Source organism: Taurulus bubalis (genome assembly GCF_910589615.1).
Source record: "Taurulus bubalis genome assembly, chromosome: 20".
Classification (NCBI taxonomy): Eukaryota; Metazoa; Chordata; class Actinopteri; order Perciformes; family Cottidae; genus Taurulus; species Taurulus bubalis.
In genome coordinates this window covers 10,071,596-10,093,523 of record NC_136608.1, presented here as the reverse complement: position 1 = coordinate 10,093,523, position 21,928 = coordinate 10,071,596, and the positions used below count along the sequence as shown (strand labels likewise).

Here is a 21,928-nt window from a genome sequence, read left to right as displayed (position 1 = left end):
ACAGGGACTGGCACTCGAGCGTATTTTCCGCTTTATGAACATGGCAGCGAATCAGGACTTCGGGTTAATGCGTAAACGAACGCTGCCACCAGAACTCAGATCTTTTCCATGGAAATGCTGAAACCATCTGGGACCAGTTCAAATTAATATCCCAACCAGAGACATGCATTCACTTGTTTTTGTTAGAACACACTAAATATAGAACTACAGTTCTAAATTAGACACAAATGGTTGCACTAAAGCACATAACTGTAAATACACTGTAAATACGCTTTGGAAATGATAATCACCACTCAGCACTTCATGTTGTTATATCTCGATTGAACCTAAGTATCTTGCATTTTTAAATCCATTACTCCAAGCTGGCGTTGAGCTCGTCCTCATGGGTTCAGATTTGTTTGAATCCAATAGAAATGGATGATGCCAAGTGTTTCCTCTGTGAGATTCCCATTTACTGTACACATAAAAAATAAAAATGTTACCAGCTTGAATTTATTTTGCCAGCTGGCTGCAAAAAATGCTTCGCCTGGCACCCGCTATACCAGCATAGACCCGAGAGAAAGAGAAGAGGAGAAGAATGGATCACGAAGATGGATTGAGATGTAAAGATGTGTAAAACAAAGAGAGGAAGAAGGAGGAAATTAGGAAAGTGGATAAAAAGGATAGATCAAACGGGAACGCTGGGGACCAGTGCCAGGAGGATGGAGGAAAGGAGGAGAGATAAATGGACGACACAGGCGAATCGAGCTGAAAGCAGCGGGTGAAATGTAGAGAAATGGAAGGACTGATGGATGCTGTGACAAGAGGGACATGGGTGCTGAAAAGGAGGATGAGAGATAGAAGAGATAGATTGACTGAAAGAGTGGAGTCAGGGATGAAGAGGGAGAGGATGGGGAAATTCTAGGAAATGTAGGATATTAAGGATGAATGAAGGGAAGAATAAGATTAGTGGAAAATAGTAATGGATTATCTTGTTATTAATAGTTGTTTGGTAATGACATTTAATCTGAATTTGACTTTTCTTGTTAAAAATGTGGATGTCAAAAAATCTCTTGGTCGGAAGTTACAGATGAGGCACGAGGAAAGATTTATGGAAAGTGAGTCAAGGAGATAAAGCTGATCCCACAAACACACACACACACACACACACACACACACACACACACACACACACACACACACACACATACACATACTGAACTGCAGATCTGCATTAGTCGGCAGACGTTCTCGTTAGACAGATAGGTTTGTGTGCTTGGTCATCTTCTTCAACATCTGATGATGGCCTCATTGCATGGGCAATTATTATTCCTTTTTTTAAATACTACAAATAATTAAAATGTGTTCTGAGGGTTTCAAAACCTGTATGATCGTCTGATTGATTGTGTTTCTCGTCCCTTTGGATTTCTTTTTATTAATACCATGTTCCTAGTTCTCACCACTAAATTATGTTATGTTTTACTTTTTTGTGTGAGAGAGAGAGAGAGAGAGAGAGAGAGAGAGAGAGAGAGAGAGAGAGAGAGAGAGAGAGAGAGAGAGAGAGAGAGAGATGTTTGGAACCCATCCTTTCATTAGATGTCGGTACAATGACTAGTTGTTCAGACTTTAATCAAATAATTGGAGGAATTGCCTGTTGGCTGTTCTACAGGCACTGAAGATGGACTTGGCAGATGTGAGCGTGAATGTGTTTGACTGAGAGTTTATGAATCAGGAAAAAGCAGCATGCCGCAAAGTCTTGAAATCATTTTTTTCAGTTTTTTTTTGATACATGATACAATGTTATTTTAAACACAGTGACGACCATCTCTCTCTCTCTACCTCGGCCTCTTTCTTCTGTTGCCTGCTGTCTGCACATCTTTCCATCCTCTGCTCACCAACCTATGACTCATTATTCCTCTCTGGTTGTGTGTCTGTGTGTGCGCTCGCATCGGCATACTGTAAGTGTGTGTGTCCACGTTCATGCATGCATTTACATACAACACTAGCTGTTGAAATGTTTAAATGTCCTAACCTAAAAGATATAAACCCCCCAAAATGCTTTATTAATTGTGTCTCTCTATTTGAGTGTGTGTGTGTGTGTGTGTGTGTGTGTGTGTGTGTGTGTGTGTGTGTGTGTGTGTGTGTGTGTGTGTGTGTGTGTGTGTGTGTGTTTATGTGTCGGGCGGCTTTTGTGTGTATGTTTTTCACACATGAATGCTCATCAGTAACAGATGGTCCTCAAACCTGTGTGTTTATTTAGTGGGGATGGAGAGATAGGTGAGGGAGAGAGAGAAGGATGGAGAGAGAGAGGGAATAAGGTAAATACAGGGAATGATAGCGGGGGAGAAAGAGGCAGATGGACAGAGGGAGGGGGAGCTATGAGGAGATTAGAGCGAGCAAGAGGAGATTCATGGGGAGAATTTAACCGAGAAAAGAGAGGAGAAGGTAGAAGAAGAAGGAGAGAATAAAGGAGGAGCGTTCTACACTCAGGAGTCCCATGAAACTTTAACTTTAATGAAGAGCGAGAGGGAGGAATGGCACTCGTTTTCCTCTTTTATCCTTTTACAAAGTGTGCATTTTACAGTGGAAAGAAATAGAGAGATATTTGAAACCGAAGGGAACAGAGGAGCTAGTTCTCCCTCTCTTCCTACAAGGCTGTGATTGTGTGAGTTTTCTCTCCACTTTCTGCCTCCCTCCGTGTGAGTGTGTGTGCGCGTGTGTGCGCGTGTGTGAGTGTGTGTGCGTGTGTGTATGTGGAGTGCTGTGGTAGCCATGTCTTTCCTTATAAGGAGTAGGTTTGGGAAGAGTTAGTGAGGAATGAACAGAATTACAGTGCAGTCACTCCCCCTTTTTCTTCTGCTGCTTATATTTCTACTCTGCCCTTCTAAAATCTATCTATCTAAAAACATATATTTAGCAGACTTTCTGCTGGTTCAAGGAGCTTGACATCTGTAATGTGTTAATGTCACATAAGCGTGTCTTTAAACCCACTACTGTACTGTGCAGACCCTGATGTTGCATCTCAAAGTGACTGATTAGGGTCAGAATCCCCATTTCTCTCTTGGCTATTCCTTTATTCATTCATTGCCTCATGTAATCTCTTTCATCCATACTTATTCTCATCTTCCTTTGTACACGCAATCGGATGCTGTTTCCTTCCATCAGCTTTGCAGTCCGTCTTTTGGAAAACAAGGGATTTTCATTCCTCTTCTTTTTTTATTTGATTTCCTCCTCTTCATTATGTTCTTCATCCTCCAGCTTTATCCTCCGAGAAAGAAGAAGAGAGAGGGGAGAGAGAAAGAGTGTGTGTGTGTGTGTGTGTGTGTGTGTGTGTGTGTGTGTGTGTGTGTGTGTGTGTGTGTGTGTGTGTGTGTGTGTGTGTGTATATGCCCGTTGTCTGAAGCCTGAGTAGGCGAAACTTACGGTCATTACGACTGCTGCCTCCAACATTATGTCTGCCTCTGGGCATTGTTGCGCTCTCTGTGTGTGTCTGTTCATCCAAGAAGTGTGTTTATATGTGTTTTATGTCACAGTGTGTGTCTGTTTGTGAGGGGGGAGCGTGACTCACCCGTTGAGCACAGAATAACTGAGGGATGAGAGGGAGGAGTAATAACAGAGAGATGGTTAATATTGAATGACAGATGAGTTTTGGCCTGGGGAACCGTAATGACGAGCGGAAGAAAAAGATTGTCGCCATATTCGCAAACGGATTTCAGAATTATGTGGAATGCTCATTAGACAAAACAAGAGATCATTCATTTGTTGAGGTTCAATGTATTTTTTTTCTTCCTTTTCTAAATTCAACCCTATTCTGTCGGCATGAATTCATGTTTTGTTTTTTGCAACAATTACTTTCGTGCTTCCATAGTGACATATTGTATCCCTTATGTATACTGTTTGTATGGAATATTATATTACCACTAGAGCCCATTTGAGCCCTTCTATTGAGGTGGATTTGGTCAACTCACGTTGAGTCCTCCATGCTCCTAACAACTGGAGCCCAGTGCAGTCTGCTTGTCTGTGAGTCTCAAGCCAAACAGATGTTGAGCCACCACTGTCAAGCCCTGAGTACAGGCTATAAATAAAGGGTTGCATCTTCCGACGTTCGGACATTCTTATATTTTTCACCCGCTTCAGGTTCTTGCACCTCAGGGGAACGTGTACAGCGAGTGTCGTTTTTATTGCGGTCTGTCATATGGATCGTTCAATACTTTTGTTTCTGATTGCAGCTAAACTGAAGAAAAACAAACAAGCACACGTGACCACCGGCCCGCAGACCCTCAGAGTCAGACAATACAGACGGAGTCTGATGAAGGCAGCTTGTTGTTGGAACTCGTCACATTTTATTTGCATAAATTTGTAGATTTTTACGACCAGAGAGGCCACTAATGAGACTGGAGGCTGTTGCAGTGCAAGTAAACTCTGCCACAGGGTTTCCAAATGTGCTGACAATGAAAATGCGAAGATAAAATTCACATGTTTTGTTTTGTTTTATTGAACGTCACTGGGCTCACAATCATTTCCCATCTTGCACTGGTTTACATCAGCTTGAAGAATTTATCTGTCCCTCCCTTCGACATCTGAAGGACAGATTTCTCATGATTTGTCTTTGTTTGTGTGTTTGTACACAGTTCACACTTATTTATCGTTCCTCCTATAGTTCCTCATTTGATTGAGAGAATAAACTGAAAACTGCAGTGTAGATAGAGTGATGAGCAGTTGACACATGAAATGGGAAATACCCATTACTTTATTTTGTATATAATATTTCTCCACGTTGTTTGCTGTGTGACATGTGAATGTGATGGACGCACATGTGTTTGCATGTCTGTCTCAGATTTGAGTGGCGACCGACGCTCTCAGTCCTCCGTGTAATCAGGAAGTCTCTGACCGGGTCAAAGGGGAAGAAGCAAAAGACGACTCAGCAGAAACTGAGAAGAAAAACACAACTTGTATTCTGACCCTCCCTCTCTCTCTCTCTCTCTCTCTCTCTCTCTCTCTCTCTCTCTCTCTCTCTCTCTCCTCCTCCTCTCGTCCCTCTCGACACAATCAACATGTTGTTTTCACTGCCTTCTCCTTATGTCCTTATGTCCTTATCTCCCTCTGTTTTTGTTTCCTGCCTTTTTTTATCTCACTCCCTCCTTTCCTCCCTTTCTCTCCTATGGTCTGGCATTTCTCAGCTCTACATTCTGGCTGAGTGTATGTGTTGCGGGGCAGCAACGTAGCTGGCACAAGCCTTTAAAGTTGTGTGTGTGTGTGTGTGTGTGTGTGTGTGTATGTGTGTGTGCTCACATTGTATTTGACTTCAGCAACACACTGATTTGTGTTTCAGAGAGCAAAGACTATTGAGGCTTTTTGTGTACATGTGTTTTCTCTGTGTGTGTGTGTGTGTGTGTGTGTGTGTGTGTGTGTGTGTGTGTGTGTGTGTGTGTGTGTGTGTGTGTGTGTGAGCAGCTCTGACATACTTTTGGATGCTTGATGTGAGTTTTCCTGGCTGATTATAGCATATAATGATAATAGATGCACATGTGCATGCATTTATTGCCCTAATGGGACAGGACATATACTGTGAGCCTGCGTGTGTGTGTGTGTGTGTGTGTTTGTGTTTCTCTCTCATATTTCTGCCACACACTTTTTCAATGTTTGTTTATATTCATAACTATGGCGGCAACCAGTGATCCATTTTATTAAAACCACTAATTAATTTTGTTCTACTACTATTTATAATTAATGGCCTTGGTAAAAGGAAAAGGCATTTCATGCATGAGGGTTCAAAGTGCTTCACAGACATTTTTAACTGTTAGCACTTTTTTGCCTTAGTTTGCACTGGTAGCGTTGTTAGCATCGTAAGCTATGATTATTATTTATTACATAAACCACATAATCAAAATATATATTTTGCATTGCTTTGAATCAATCTTCTGTTGATCCTTCACACATACATCCACGTTGTATTCATGCACTATTCAAAAAAATAAAGCTTTTTTTGTTGCTTATTTCCATCGTATGAATGTCTGAGCGAGGACTTTTTGCTGTCATGGAGACGGCAGGATTAAACCAGAGAGGGAAAGGATTCTCTGTCTGCTTGTTTGTCTCTAAATGTCAGCCGTCAACACAAGTGTGTGAAGAGCTATTGTATGAGTCAGCAGACAAACCCACAATGAAACAAACACAGTAATCCAAGAAGTAGAGAAAAAGATTTTGTGTTTTATTGCTATATTCTGTCCATCTGTCTCCATGGAAATATAAAAATGTCTGGCTGTCGTGCAACATAAAGCAGAGCTACTGAATCAAAAGACAGTTACTTTGGTATCATCTTATTACCTTTCTTCCTGTCCTTCCCTTTCGGTTTGTGAGAGAATAAAGTGCACTTGTGATCACTTTTCTTCTCTTCTCCTTCCTCATCTTTTATATCAAAGAAGTGTTGTTCTTGGCCTCTCGACTCATCTGTCTCTTTCTCTTTTCCTTTAATCTCGTTCCCTCTCTCGTCAATGTTGAGTAACAATAGCTGCAAGGGAGCGATAGCATCTCTGCCTTTTTTAACCTCTTAACTTTCTATTTTAATCTCCTGTTCACTTTTAATCGCACACTTCTCCCTCAGCACCGTGCGACCTGTATTCTTCTTTTTTTAATCTCCGGAAACGCTGCGTTACTCGTGTGGCGATGGCCGGACTGTTGTTCAGGTTATGTGTGATGAATTTTTACAGAGGCCTAAGGACATCACACACACACACACACACACACACACACACACACACACACACACACACACACACACACACACACACACACACACACACACACTCTATTCTCTTCAGACTCATGTCACGTTGTCCTCGACCATAATGGTAGTGGTACTAACCTGCCAACACACGTTTATCACACTTTCCAGATTACATAATAATAATGAATCCCTTATTAGTCCCACAGTGGGGAAATGTATTCTCTGCATTTTAACCCATCCTTAGTGTTAAGAAGCAGTGTGCAGCCATGAAGCACACAGGGAGAAACTGGGGACAAGCTCAAGGACACTTCGACATGCAAACTATGGGGAGACCAGGGCTCGAACCTGCAACCTTGTGTCTTCAGGACGAATAAATGGTTCTGATTTTGATCTGATCACACTCCTTAGCAGCCTCACACGACGTCCACACTCTGGCGTTAACTTGCATGTAGAAGTCTAAGTTGGAGTTAACTTGCATGTAGAAGTCTAAGTTGCACTTCTTTCTCTTCCTCCAGCATTTCCAGTGCTCCATCCAGGCTCTACAAGATGAGCTCAGAATCCAGCGAGACCTCAACCAGCTCTTCCAGTCCGATTACACCGAGTCCCTTCACCTCGGCAACCATTCCATCTCCCCTCAGGAAATGACTGAGGAGAACTTCCTGCGTCTCCACAGCGAGTATGAGCGTCAGGTGAAAGAGCTCTTCCTCCTGAGGAAGACTGTGGAAGAAATGGAGCTGAGGATAGATACACAGAAACACACGCTAACTGCCAGGTAAAGTGTGAAGATTATACTGTTAAATCATTTTTCTTGCTGCCAACGTGTGAAGTGTGGCTTTGAATCTGTTCTATTTTCTAACAGGGATGAATCCATAAAGAAGTTGCTGCAAATGTTGCAGAGCAAAGGTCTGTCGTCACGGGCAACCGAGGAGGACCATGAACGAACGAGGCGACTGGCCGACGCTGAGATGACCATCCACCAACTGGAGGGCCTGATGGAGCAAAGAGACAAGGAGATGCTGCAACTCAGAGAGGTGTGTGTGTGTGTGTATGTGTGTGTGTGTGTGTGTGTGTGTGTGTGTGTGTGTGTGTGTGTGTGTGTGTGTGTGTGTGTGTGTGTGTGTGTGTACTGGCCGAGGAGAAGCAAAGTGCATTCAAGCATTCCCATGTGTGTGTGTGTGTGTGTGTGTGTGTGTGTGTGTGTGTGTGTGTGTGTGTGTGTGTCTTTGTGTACACAGCCAGATGTGAGTGTGTGCAAATCAAACCATGTCACATCCAGGCAAGGCCCTTGGCTTCTTTCTGTCTTGGCTCATAGGTCAGTTATAATACAATACAGAAACATCAACACACACACACACACACACACACACACACACACACACACACACACACACACACACACACACACACACACACACACACACACACACAGGAATGCACACTTCATCAGGCTTTGTCTCATCTCTCTTAGCTGTTTTTACTCAGCTCATCAACGTGTATGTTGTTTTATACAACAGCCCCCTCTAGTGGAGAGATGTTATTAATGAACAAAAATGATCAAAGATGGATATTGACGTTTCTGTTTGATACATCTTTTCTGGACACATATATTTAACAATTATTTTCCAAACAGTAAGTTGTTTTAAAATTCAATGAAGTAGCAAGTAAGTGGAATAAAACAATGTAAAAAAAGTCTCTGTTGCGGTACAGAAAAGTGTAACGACAGGGAATGGATGAAAATGAAACATTTATTAAACAATCAATAGACATGATTAAATATGTGTGATAAATATATTTGTCTTGTAACAAAAAATAACTGATCTCAGACCAGCCTTTTATGCCCATATGAAGCATGAGTCACAGCTGTGAGGGACAAATGCATTTAAACACACACACACACACACACACACACACACACACACACAAACACACACACACACAACAGAGAGAGCAAGCGATGCATAATTAAAGTTATCATAGGCAGCAAGTGGCTGAGTAAGAGTGTTAGGATGCAAGATGATGTTCTTTCTAAAAGGGTTTGATACATAATTAGGAGATACAGTCTCTTCAAATTATTACAACTCTTTAACACATTTTCTGGTCGTTGCTTCACATTGCATCAGTGGGCTGGACAGATTTTCTGTGTTCCGACAGTATTTGCCAACTGACATCGTTAATGGCAAAGCAGGAAAACCGGAATAAGATTATGCAATATCTGGAGGATAGTTTCAGTATCAGTTAAAGTGAAAATTACTCAAGTAAATAATGAAGTGTCTATTGTGCAGTAGTGTTACAGACTTCCTGCCGAATTGATGACACTTTCTTTTGGAACATTGTTTATTTCACTAATTAACAGAATAGTCCTTGCAACTTCCTGCAGCTATTTTTGAAATGTTTCAAAAATGTCCCCAGCGGGAATCGAGCTGATGTGCAGCAGGAAAAAGAGCAACTCCTCTATGGAAGCAAAGAAAGACTGTAAATGCTACAAATTAAATTAGTATTAAGTCGCGGTTGAATTTTACAATTGCACATTATTTTGCATAAAAGATTATTTTCTTCTGTACTTTTGCTATGGCTGCATCAGCTCTTATTTTCCTGCCACACTTCCCAGGAATATGTATGTGTGTGTGTGTGTGTGCGTGTGTGTGTGTGTGTTCATAGCATTCATGCAGTGCCTGAAGCCACGGCACACTACTATCCCTTTCACATATGTGTGTTTTTGTGCTTCCTGGCTCATGCATTAACTGTCTTTGTCAGCCTACTAAGTGAGTTTCCTCCAAAGAGAAGCAGTGATGCATACGCAGCTACGTCTTCCCCTTCTCCTTTCATTCCCCCCTCTCTCCTACTCTTTCACCCTGTCCTTTCTTTCTCTTTTTGTGCCTTTATGTCTACCCCTATACTCCCCCTCTTTCTCTCCTCATTTGCTCTCACGTCATTTTACTACCGAGTCTTAACATCATTCAGACGGATGGAATTTCGTTGCACGTAGCTCAAATTAGGGGAGTTACATTTTGGAGATTTTTTGGGGAGAATTTTGGGAATATAAGTGTAGTGGAAATCAACATTTTTGCAATTTTTTTTGTTATTGATGTATGTTAGATATTATTTTGTAGCAGTTCACCGCATGCTTCTTTAGGAGACTGGAACTTATTCCCTGTGGTTTCATTATTAAGCATTTGAAGCCCTACGACTGGATTTCTTCATTTGAATGGAAGAACTTTTTTCTTTTCTTTTTTAATCAAGACCATTTCAGATTGAAAGCTTTGAGCTAATTTATTGAATTAGCATCACGTGAGGCTGTCAGATTTATTCACTCGTTCTCATTTGAGGCTGAAACGGGGCGAGCTTAGTTCGCTGCGTTCCTCCCAGTTGGAAGGATGTGGGACGGACGGATCGACCCAAGGAGGCTGAAAGCCAGCGCCTCTGCGCGAAGGAGACACCTCATTCCCGCCTCCCCTTCCATCCCCATCTCTCCCTCTTTTCCAGTTTCTCCCTCCATCCCCATTCCACCTTTCCACGTGTCTCCCTCCTTTCAACCCTCCCCTCCTTTCTCCCCTTCACGCCATCACCAACTGTGTTCCTCTCCCTCCTTCCCCGCACCTTCTCTTCGTTCCCATCGCCACTCCATCCATCCCGTCGTCCTCCCCTCCTCCTGTCCTCCCCACTACCCCTCTTTCGTCGTGGCCTCCTCCATCCGTCCTTCCGTCCATCCTTCCATCCATCACTCTCCATCCTTCCCTGCTCCCGCTCTACGGCCTACACCGGCCATTCAGCCCTCCCTCCGTCCCTCTCCGTCAGTCGCTGTCACCTTCTGTCCCGGCCCGCGACCTTGTCCCCCCTCCCTCCATCCCTCCTCCCTCCATCCCTCTTTTTCTCCCTGTCTGTCGACCGTTGACCACCGTGGTGTCTGTGTCCCTCAGGAGCTGCACAGGAGATACGAAGCAGCTCCAGAATCAACAAAGACCAAGGCCTTGCAGACGGTCATCGAAATGAAGGTAAACAATTATTTCATCAGCTGATATATAGTTCTCAGATTTTTGTAAAACTCACAAATATTGATATCAAGTATCAGCCTCATACATCCACTATCTGTCAGGCTATATGTTTTTTTATTATGAATAATCAGTTTAACACACCGTTGATGGAGGCACAGACTTTCGAACCTGCAACAATTCACAGTATTAACAGGAAATATGTGTTTCTGTCATCCACACCTGTTTCTCTGCCTTTAACGTGTGCATGTTGATGTCCTGCCAGGATGCGAAGATCAGCTCGATGGAGCGCGGCCTGAGAGAGCTGGAGGAGGAGGTGAACATGCTGAAGTCCAACGGGGCCCTGAGCAGCGAGGAGAGGGAGGAGGAGATCAAACAGATGGAGGTCTACAGATCCCACTCCAAGTTCATGAAGAATAAGGTGACAGATTCTCACACACACACACACACACTTTTTCATCTTGTCTCCCCATTTGTTCCCCTTTCATGTTGGGGAAGATGGCAGGATTTTGGCTTGCTGGGAAATAACTGGAGTTCTTTACACTTGACGGATACAACTTTAGTGTCAGGAACAGGAAGGAGTACCGCGGGAGCCACGCTCATTAAAACAAACCAGTGCTTCTGTCATGTGGGGAGACGAGACAGTTTGGGAATTCAGTCGATGTTTTTCTCTGTTTCCTACGCGTGCTTGTTTAAGATGAAATGTGTGTGTTTTTGTCTCGGGTGTTTTTCAGGGAAGGAAGTAATTCACAGCTAGTTTTTAATACATCGCCATTTCCTTTCTTTGATTTCATCATTGTTAGCATGTATTGTTAGATACAGTGGAAGTGGAGTGTATTCTGATTAAAACTGCAGTATCAACAGCGTAGATTTTCAGTTTGGGTTATTGCATGTCATTATCAATTAAGTAATGTATTAGAAAATGATGGTACAGGAATTTCTTTTTTTCTATATCCTTACTTTATTGTTTATGTGAGAAGACCTGTAACGTGACTCTTGGGCTCCGGAAAACGAAGACAATCAAGAAATTCAGGGCCAACTATGAAAAACATTATGTATTCCTAAGGACCATTTTTAAAGGTGCACATCAATGAACAGCTTGTAACAGCGTCATAGCTTTTTCACATGTCAGTTAATGTCCCCGACATTAAAACTCACTGACTCACAGGATGTACAGCAGGTGTTGCTCATGCATATTGTTTCCGCATGTGAGGTTTTGGATATGCCGAGTGTGGCCTGTGTGGTCTGTGAACATGGCGGCTGATTCGTTGTGGTCGTGGTGAGTGACACCCTCCTCTCCTGCCAGGTTGAGCAGCTGAAGGAGGAGCTAACTCACAGCCAATCAGAGAAGGAGGAGCTAAGGCAACGGGCCAATGAGCTCCAGGGGGAGGCGTCCGCAGTAAGAGAGACGCCTCTGTGTCTGTTTGCTCTTTACTTCTAAACCTCCTTCACGCTTTCTGTCTCCCAGGTTGACTGGTAATGGCTGCTGCTCCAGTAGACTCTCAGTAGAATCCCAGTAGTGTGAGTGTGTGTTCAGACAGCAATAAGCAACTATAACGCAAAACAATGTTGTTTTAATCATATGAACAGGTTAGGAGGTCTTTACTTCCTATTCTGTCTATGCCCAACGGCTGTTGACAGTAATAGTTGTTTCAAGCAGTCTGAACGGCACAATAACAGGCTGATAATCCTGCCACAATATGCATAACTAACCTGCTTCTCTTTCTTCTCGCATGAGGTTTCTCTCAAATAGTGACTTGAGTTAGTTTGCTATGGTGTTAATATGACTAATTCTCCTGTGTGGCCAGGGTCCATTCTTTTTTCCATGGGTCATGTTAAATTCACTTCCCATCGCCTCATTGAGATTGAAGGAACTTTAAACTTTTTTAAATGTTTTTTTTGTTCTTTCATCATTTTGGGATAACTGATAGAATCGACCCTGACCAGCTTGTATAGTACAGATAAGTAGTTGGGGAGCACAGCATATGTTTTACGAGGCTCCTTATACTGCACTGACTTTAATGTGTGTCTACTCTGTGTTTAGATTCCAGGTGAGAAATTAGGAAATAGGCTAGAAAGTCCTTAATGTGTAGATTATACTTGATGGAACTCACAGATTCCTGAGCATAAACTGACACTGTAGCCACTCACAATACACTTTATTCACATTGTATTACATTTAAAGGAGACGAGGAGAGCTTTTATAGCTCCTCTCTTTGATGATCTATCAATGTGTACCCTTGAGCAAGACACTGGACCCTGAGTTGTCCCAGTGGCTCTACACAATGACTAACACTAGAATGCATTGCTTGTCAACATGTAAAACTACTCAAATGTCAACCAGAGCATTCATCATGTTAGTCTTCTACAATGGAGTCCTGGGTAACAGCTAAAACCTTATCATGCACATCAGAATACAATGAATTAAAACCTGCGGTGGATTTTAATACATTTTAATATACGTAAGCATGTAATCCTCTCCAGTACACACTCTTACTGGCTGTAATGTCGTGTGTGTGTTACTCAGATTGAACAAGCGAAGCAGGATCTGGGTCGTAAGGACAGCGAGCTTTTGGCTTTCAGGACCAAACTGGAAACTCTGAACAACCAGTTTTCTGACAGTAAACAACACGTGGACGTACTCAAGGAGTCACTCACTGCCAAGGAACAGAGAGCCGCTATCCTGCAGACTGAGGTACAGCTCCTCTTTTACTAGTACTTGTTGCAGTGTGTAAAGGTGCAACTACTTGTTATCACAGGAAAATTGATCTTTGGTTTGTTAATGTTCATTTTCCATTTACTTTTAATTATGTGTGCACAGGTGGATGCTCTGCGTCTTCGTCTCGAGGAAAAGGAGTCTCTCCTCGCTAAAAAGAGTCAGCAGATATCAGAGCTGACCGAGGAGAAAAGCACTCAGCACGGAGAGATCCTCGACCTCAAAGACATGCTGGACGTCAAGGAACGCAAAGTTATCGTGCTGCAGAAGAAGGTAAGACAACACAGAGTACTTTGGTTTACAGATCAAAGTATTTGGTGTCACATAATGCAAAGTTAAAACCTTTATCATTCTGTTAAAAAGTCATTGATTAAACGGTGTGAGCACTACTATGATGTCATCCAAATTGGATTTCCTTTTTTGTAACATTTCAGCGTCTATAGGTGGCACTATTTTTGTTGTCATGGCGCTGCTCACGCTACAAACCAGAACTCCTTTATTTTTAACAAACCTGTGACACTGCCGCTTAAATCGTGAACCTCATTACTTTCTTTTCAGTAGATTTCATTTCTCCTGGAAAGATTTTGAGAACTGATTTTGAAGACTGTGACAATTTATAAAACAGGCTGTAGAATATCTAGTATATATATATATATATATATATATATATATATATATATATATATATATATATATATATATATATATATATATATATCTATATATTGTTATCAACATAAAGAGGCTATTTTTATTTCAATAAAAATTAGTATATACATGCAGACGCATGCAGTTCTCTTGAATTGAAATCTGCACGTACAAGACTATGGTGTTGTCGTGTAATACTACAACCACTAGATGGGGCTGTAGGACAGCGTGTATAAGGAGATGATTCACACAGACAGGTGAGCATGCAGACAGGGACACACAGACAGGCAGCTATACTGGCAGCAACAGTTACAAATACTTTTTGGAATATTCTTGGCCAGTTGTCAATGTGTGAGAGAGAGAGAGAAAGAGAGAGAGAGGGAGAGAGAGAGAGAGAGAGAGAGAGAGAGAGAGAGAGAGTGTGTGTGTGTGTGTGTGTGTGTGTGTGTGTGTGTGTGTGTGTGTGTGTCTCTATGGTAATGCTGTCAGTTAGATGGATGTGCAGGACTGACCCTCTGTCTTAGCTGTCTGACTCACACACACACACACACACACACACACACACACACACACACACACACACACACACACACACACACACACACATACACATGGCTTTGGGATGGATGGAGGAATTAAGTGTTCAGACTCTAACATCCAACAAATTAAGTGTGAAAATCCAGTATACAGTTAAATTATCCCATTACAAGTCATTTTGCCATAAAAATACTATCCCCCCACCCCCTCCCATCTGTGAGCCAATAATTGATGGAGACAATCAAGCAGACAGACATAAAGCAGGACAGGGAGGGGGAGGAGAGAGGCAGAGTGTGTATGAAGTCTGATGCATACTAATGAGTTCCTCCTGTTTAATAAATGATAACCTCTGCCGTCTTCAAATAGAATACAGTCCAGTGTCTGAGAGGGAGACAGAGATGCTGCTGACTCCTCCTTTATCTAATCTGCACTCGTGATTTCATAATTTCTTCTCTTTTTGCATGTGGAAAAACTAAAAATACCTTTCTTTCTTCTTTTCCACCTCGTCCTCCTCCTCCTTCGTTTTTCTCTTCTCATGTTTTTACCTGTCATTATATGTTACTCACAGAGGAAAGTACCACGAGTGCATGGAATTAATTCTTCTGATCTCCCATCATCCTCTTCTCTTTGTTTTTCAATGTACTTTTGGGGTTTTATGTGGGGAACACATGGATAACATGGATGAAGAGAAGCTTCAGCGGGTTATGGTTTTGTTAACATATTCCAGTACATTATCATTGGATGTGTGTGTGTGTGTGTGTGTGTGTGTGTATGTATATGTATGTGTGTGTGTGTGTGTGTGAGTGTATGTCTGTCTGTGTGTGTGTGTGTGCACATCAAGTATCCAGCAGTTGTCAGTTTCAGGAAGTGCAGACGCGATCAAAGAGTCTCTCTGCCTCTCAATGTAGTGTGTGCGTGTGTGTGTGTGTGTGTGTGTGTGTGTGTGTGTGTGTGTGTGTGTGTGTGTGTGAGAGAGAGCGAGAAAGAGAGAGAGGAGAAGGTGTCAGTCAAGCTGTCAAGGGAACAGTTGATTAATGAGGTGCTGGAAGTGTTTTACTGTATGAACACACACACACACATTCTGTGGCACTGTAAGTGTGTGCGTCTCACCTGCAGCAGAGTCAGAGATTGCATACCAATCTGACTTTCTTTTTTGGGTTTTGAATTGCTTGATTTCCTTTCTCTCTGGCAATGCAAAAGAAAGACAAAGAAAGAGAGGGAGAGAGAGGGAGAGGGGAATTTTGTAATTTGACCATCCAAGTCACTCTTAACACCACATTACATGAGCTCTCCATCGCTCGCTTTTCTCCTCAATTTGTTATTTCTGAGCTGCTCAACCTTTTGTTCCATCTATTTTTTAATGAATACCACAAAGTTGACATAGCTCCTTATCTTAGTCTGTGATCTCACACACACACACACACATACAGTACATGCACACTCACACACACACACACACACACACACACACACACACACACACACACACACACACACACACACACACACACACTCATTGTGGGCTCAGGGAAAGAGGGAGTCCTTCAGTTATTTCTGCTGATTTTGTGTTTTAACAGAAAATTAATCTGTTACCAAATCACTGTGAGAGGAAACAGGAGGAGGAAGATGTGGCCTTGTATTCAAGACGGTGTTGTAGGCAGAGACTCTTGTGTTTGTTTTTCACTCGAGGATCCATCAGCTTTGAGATGAGTGTGAGAGGGAACAGGAGAGAAGCGGAGGAAATGTGGGAGGTGTGTGTTTGTTTATTGACGGTCAGGGAAACATATTCACTTACAGTAATGGGTGGGAAAATGGCAATTTCACCCGTTAGGTGTGCCACAGATCCCCAAATGGGAAGCTGACGTTAAGCTATTTGTAATAAGAAATAAACATTTAGTACCAAAAATGGCCAAAAACTTAATACAATCATTGTATACTGTTTTATAATGACTCTCCGTAATATATTTTAATGGTGATCATTTTTCATTTAGTTTATCGCCACATCAAATACATAATCAAATGCATCATTATTTTGTTGCTGTTACAAGTCTGAGGGAGAAATTGGCAAAGCCAATATTACAAGGAAATACAGTATGCCAGATTGTTGTAGCCTACAATTATCTTGATTTCCCCCTCACTTAATTTAGGCTGCACTCCCACATCTTTGAGAGTTATTCCTATATATGTTGTTAAATTTGTTGCTGTTTATAGTTGTTATTACAGCTGATTTAATTTAATTTGTTGGCATTGTATTTGCTGTGTGTCTGGAGAAAGATATTATCGCCTGGGCCGAGTTTCAGAGCCGATACACTTTCCAACATAGTATAATTCTGAGCCAAATAATTTAATTATGCATCAAAAACAAGACTGTTGATGAGTTTTTCTCTCCTTTTCTCCGTGCAGATAGAGAACCTCCAGGATCAGCTGAGAGATAAAGAGAAACAGCTGGGCGGACTGAGAGACAGAGTCAAGTCTTTACAGACAGACACCTCAAACACCGACACAGTGCTGGGGACACTGGAGGAGGCTCTGGCTGAGAAGGTACACACAGACACGTCGCTGTACAGCTGCCTTTAAAGGACACTCAATGACATAATGCATTCCCTTACCCTTACTTTAACCACCACAGTGTCTTACCTTAACCTGAAGTCTGAACCTTTAAACAGGCCTTTTAAAAATGTCCTCACTTGCCAAAAATTTCCTCACACTGAAGGTCTGAAACTCAAACTGGACAAAGATAGATGTACAAGTAAACACACACACACACACACACACACACACACACACAGCACACACACACACACACACATATCGCTGGTCAACCTCAGGTCAACTCCAGAGCGAGGTTACATTAATAACAAAACCACTGTGAGCAAAACAGCCGACCACCCACACAACGACCAAATGACTCTGGCTAAATGGAAATGAACCAATAATCACATTGGCTGTTTCATTATTAAATCACTCACAGCTTGCGTTCGTAAATGATTAAGAATCCAACATGGGGTCACGTGGCTTAAACCAGTGGGATTAGAACCAACAACCACACTGTCACCATCTGCGTGTAAACATGCAGGTGTCACAGCTATTGCACAGCCAAGAAACACCTGAGAATGGGAACTGAACCCTCAACCGCCTGTTTGATGATCTGTTATTCTGCACCCGGGACTCGACCCTGGTTCTGGGAAACGAACCAGTGACGCTTAAACCAGCAGACCGCTTTAAAGTGTTTGATGAGAATATATTTTTGTACTGTAATGTGTGATTATGTTACAAACTCCATCTCCTTTGCACGCACACGTGCGCGCACACGCACACACACACACACACACACACACACACACACACACACACACACACACACACACACACACAGGAAACAGGGCTATTAATTGTCCAGTGACTAATATCCAGGGTGTCAGCTCGATGTGTGAGTGTTGGCAAGCGGAGGTGGTCGACGACGCTAACTTCACTCAAACGACTTTCACAGGCTTTTCTTCCTCCATTTTTATTGTTTTGGTGCTTTTGAATATCTTTCCTTTCTTCCTTTCTATTTTTCCATTTTTCCATCCCCCTCTTGCTTTCTTTATGTTGCTCCTTTTCTCTGTTACTTGCTCTGTGCTGTGTTATGTTTCAAAGCAAAGTGAGTTTACTGTGTGTCATGCTTTGCTTAATGCCAGTAGTTTTGTCTTGGCAAACAGTATCGATAACCCCAATATTCAATGTACACAATCACCTGATTTGTAAATTTGTCCATTGACGTAATGCGCTCACTATCCCCTGACCCAAATGTGAACCATCAAAACTACATCCATAAGTCTTACCCTTATTTTAATCCTAACCGAGACTTCATTTTAAATAGAAACAATTACTTGTTTGGTCAATTTGTCTCAAATAATTATTCAATATTACTATTTTGATTATCTGCGAATTGTTAAAGTTCTTTAAAAACATTCACTGGTACCAGCCTCTCAAATATCAGGTTTTAACATTAACATTCATTTATAGAAACATAATCTGAAAGGGCTTTTTAAAAGAAGTAAAGACCTGCTAAAATAACCTCACTTTCCCCCCCAAAAAATTAAAACTCAAGACCTTAAATGGGTCCTCATGAAGATAGAACTATGGTACAATAACACACACACACACACACACACACACACACAGTCAGGTTACACCTTTCAGGCTTTTTGTGCGTTGTTCTATAGCTGGAGAGTGCTGATAGTGTTTAAGTGGTTGTGAATATTACATCTGATGCCAGAACATATTACGTGTCTAAAATCACTGTTGGCTGTTAGATCCTGTCAAAGCTGCCATGTATATCAAGTTTAATGCAACTGTTATTAGTATAGAAACTTGATATTGAGTGACTGTGAATAACTGTTGGAGCGTTGACTACATCTCTCTCACCTCCTCGACTCTTTCTGTTCTCTGTTCTTCTAACCTCCATCCTCCTCCTCCTCTTCTTGATGTGCAGGAGCGGATCATCGAGCGGCTGAAGGAGCAGCGGGAGAGGGAGGAAAGAGAAAAGGGGGACGAGATGGAGTCCAGCAAGAAGGAGTTGAAGGAGTTGAGGGAGAAAGTCTCCCATCTGCAGGCTGACCTGGCTGACCGTGAGGTATAAGACAGACACATGGAGACACGCTCAAGCATATCTGTGCTATAAGTCAGAAAAACACACTCTCTATGTCTCTGCCAAGGAAACGTGTTTGATCTATCGCTGTAGAACAGACCCCGGATCCTCCCAAGATCCTCGTGCTGAAGGACAACAATGATAAAACAGTCACATTTCCTTGACAACGATATGCTTTACAACCAATGAAAACAGTGATTGGAGCTGGATGCTTCTTGCTTTGACCTTTGTGATTCATGCAAAACGCCACAGCGGAGGCGCAGAGGGGAGAGACAGGATGACAGAGCACTTTGAAGCACTGGCTGGGCTTTCGTCATCCTGCAGCGGTTGGACAGTTGCAATTGACCACTTCAGGAACATCTCAATGTATTTTTTTAAATAATAGTGTCGCGAAAAAACGAATTGTGGACGAAAACTGGCCAGATGTCAAACCGGAACCAAACCCCCAAAAAATAATGTTTCTAATTACAACATTGTGAATATTTAGTCAAAACAAGAAAGTAAATACATGCACTGATGCATACAAATAAAAGTATTGTTGCCACAGTGCCAGTGGAGAACATCGAATGTTGTGTGTCCCCACACAAGTATATGTTGAAAAAAACTGAAAATGTGCTTTTAGGTGCATTTTTGTTTTACCTTTGGGACATGGAAAGGCCAGCTGTTTCCCCCTGCGTCCAGTTTTTAAGCTAAGCTAAGATAACTGCCTGCTGGCTCCAGCTTCATATTTAGGTTACTGTCAGAGATATTCCTTTAAATGTCCCATATTGTTGGAAGTTATATTTCCACGTCTTTTTTTTGGTTGTACAGCAGGTCTAGATGCTATATAAATACTGTAAAAGTGTCAAAATGCTCAATCCAGAGAGAAATACACACAGCCCGTATTCATTATATTCAGACAGTTTGAGAAAAGAGTTTCTTGAACATTAAACCTCGTACACATTTTCAAGTAGAAACCCAAAATACAAATATGAACCTGCAAATGAGCACTACATACACCCTAAAGTCAAATACACATATGTTGTAGTGAAAAATCCTTTCTGCCTTTTTTGACGTTTGCTCTCCAGTAATTTGAGTGATTGTGGGGTCATAAAACCTGTTACAGTCCCATTATATCATTTGAGATATACATGGGAAAACTCGAGGAGAAAACAGGCATTCCTCCCGCTGCTAAACACAGATGTGGGGTTTGCCCCGACAACAGCAATATACTGTATATATGCCTAAATATAATCTAAGTAAGCAGCAAGGTTTCTCTGACCAAAGCCCAGTCAAACATGATGATCTGTAGTCTGGAGTTGGTATTGTCAGTCAAGGGTAAAATTACACGTCTGAGTGTATCCCCTTCTGGTCCGTCGGTTTCTGTTTGACCGGCCCTACCAAAAGAGGAAAAGACCAGAAAAGAAAGGCAGAGGGAGACTTCACGGATGGAGGGATTGAGCTGGAAGAGTGAGAAAAGAGACAGGTCATGGGAAAAGGTTTTGGAGAACAAGGGGCAGAGTCAACCTCGCAACTGCAGGAAGCCCTTAACGGATAATTCAAGTTTCATACAACTTGGATTTTATATTTGTAATATTAGCCACAGGATTGTACTCACCAAGTTAATTGCTGAGGTCTGGAAACTCAGCGACATTGCTCAAAAAGGAACGAGACGGGAGCGGTTACATGATCACCCATGTTTTAAACAAACTCCCAAGTTAGCCAAACTTATTTGAATGAGGAAAATTATAAACTGTACATGACATTTTTACTGTAGTCACACATAATATTGCGGCGCAATCGGGATCCTTATCAACATGTCATGTGAGCGCTCTTTCGGAGCTACAATGTTATCATATTTGGTAGAAAAGATAAATACATAAAAACAAGAACCAAGTTGTATTAAGTGGGCGTATCTTAAAAGTGGTGCAGTGACAATACAGCACTATGCACAATAAAGCGAGGCATTTCCGTAGAGCTGCTCAGTGTCTAAGAAGTTATTGTGTTGACTTCCTGCCTTATCACTCTCTGTCTCTGTTATCTTTTATTTCCTTTCAGACTTCAGTGTTGGATCTGAAGGAAAAGGCTTCCTCTCTGGCATCCTCCACTCTGAAGAAGGACAGCAGGCTGAAGAGTCTGGAGATCGGCCTGGAGCAGAAGAGTGAGGAGTGTGTCAAACTAGAGAACCAGCTCAAGAAGGTCAGCTGTCCGGCGGCGCACTACAAACATACCGTCGCCTCTCAGTAAAACGAGACAAGAATGAGCTTCATCAGAAATTCGTCTTCGAGTTTCGACTGAAAGTGTGGGAAATAAGATTAAATTAGCTGGTGCAGTTTTTTCCAAGTTTGGCCAGCGTCTTATATACACGTAGACCAAAACAGGTGGACTACAAATGAACATACCGGGCGAGGGTGACAGCACATCCTTAATTTGCACATACCACATTGCAACAATACAAAGCCGGTTGTGGTTGTTGAAAGTGACCAATCAAAGGAGCGAGACATCCGCCATTCGCCACTGTCTCTTCCATCCCAAGTCCAATAGTCTCAATAGTCAACTGGCCGAGCTCACGCTCGCCACCGCCCTGCGCTCTCACTTGTGAAGGCGCAGGGGAACCATGTTTTCCACTCGTGGATACAGCTCTGTGTTCGGGTTTTTATATGAGCACATTTCGAGAGTAAAGAAATGACATCGACAACAATTACCGATCGAAACCATCAATT

General features: G+C 42.2%; 1 protein-coding gene across 1 annotated transcript in view; it reads left to right on the top strand.

Annotated features, from left to right (window-relative positions):
• LOC306752525 (ELKS/Rab6-interacting/CAST family member 1-like) overlaps positions 1-21,928 on the top strand; it is a gene marked incomplete at both ends in the record, with an annotated part of 135,456 nt that overhangs the window by 6,881 nt on the left and 106,647 nt on the right. The window contains 10 exons of the mRNA XM_079236291.1: positions 7,219-7,475; positions 7,563-7,734; positions 10,621-10,695; positions 10,958-11,113; positions 11,999-12,091; positions 13,220-13,387; positions 13,514-13,681; positions 16,997-17,134; positions 19,071-19,211; positions 21,264-21,404. Of these exons, the coding sequence (XP_079092417.1) occupies positions 7,219-7,475; positions 7,563-7,734; positions 10,621-10,695; positions 10,958-11,113; positions 11,999-12,091; positions 13,220-13,387; positions 13,514-13,681; positions 16,997-17,134; positions 19,071-19,211; positions 21,264-21,404 (1,509 nt within the window). The remainder of the gene's footprint in view (positions 1-7,218; positions 7,476-7,562; positions 7,735-10,620; positions 10,696-10,957; positions 11,114-11,998; positions 12,092-13,219; positions 13,388-13,513; positions 13,682-16,996; positions 17,135-19,070; positions 19,212-21,263; positions 21,405-21,928) is intronic.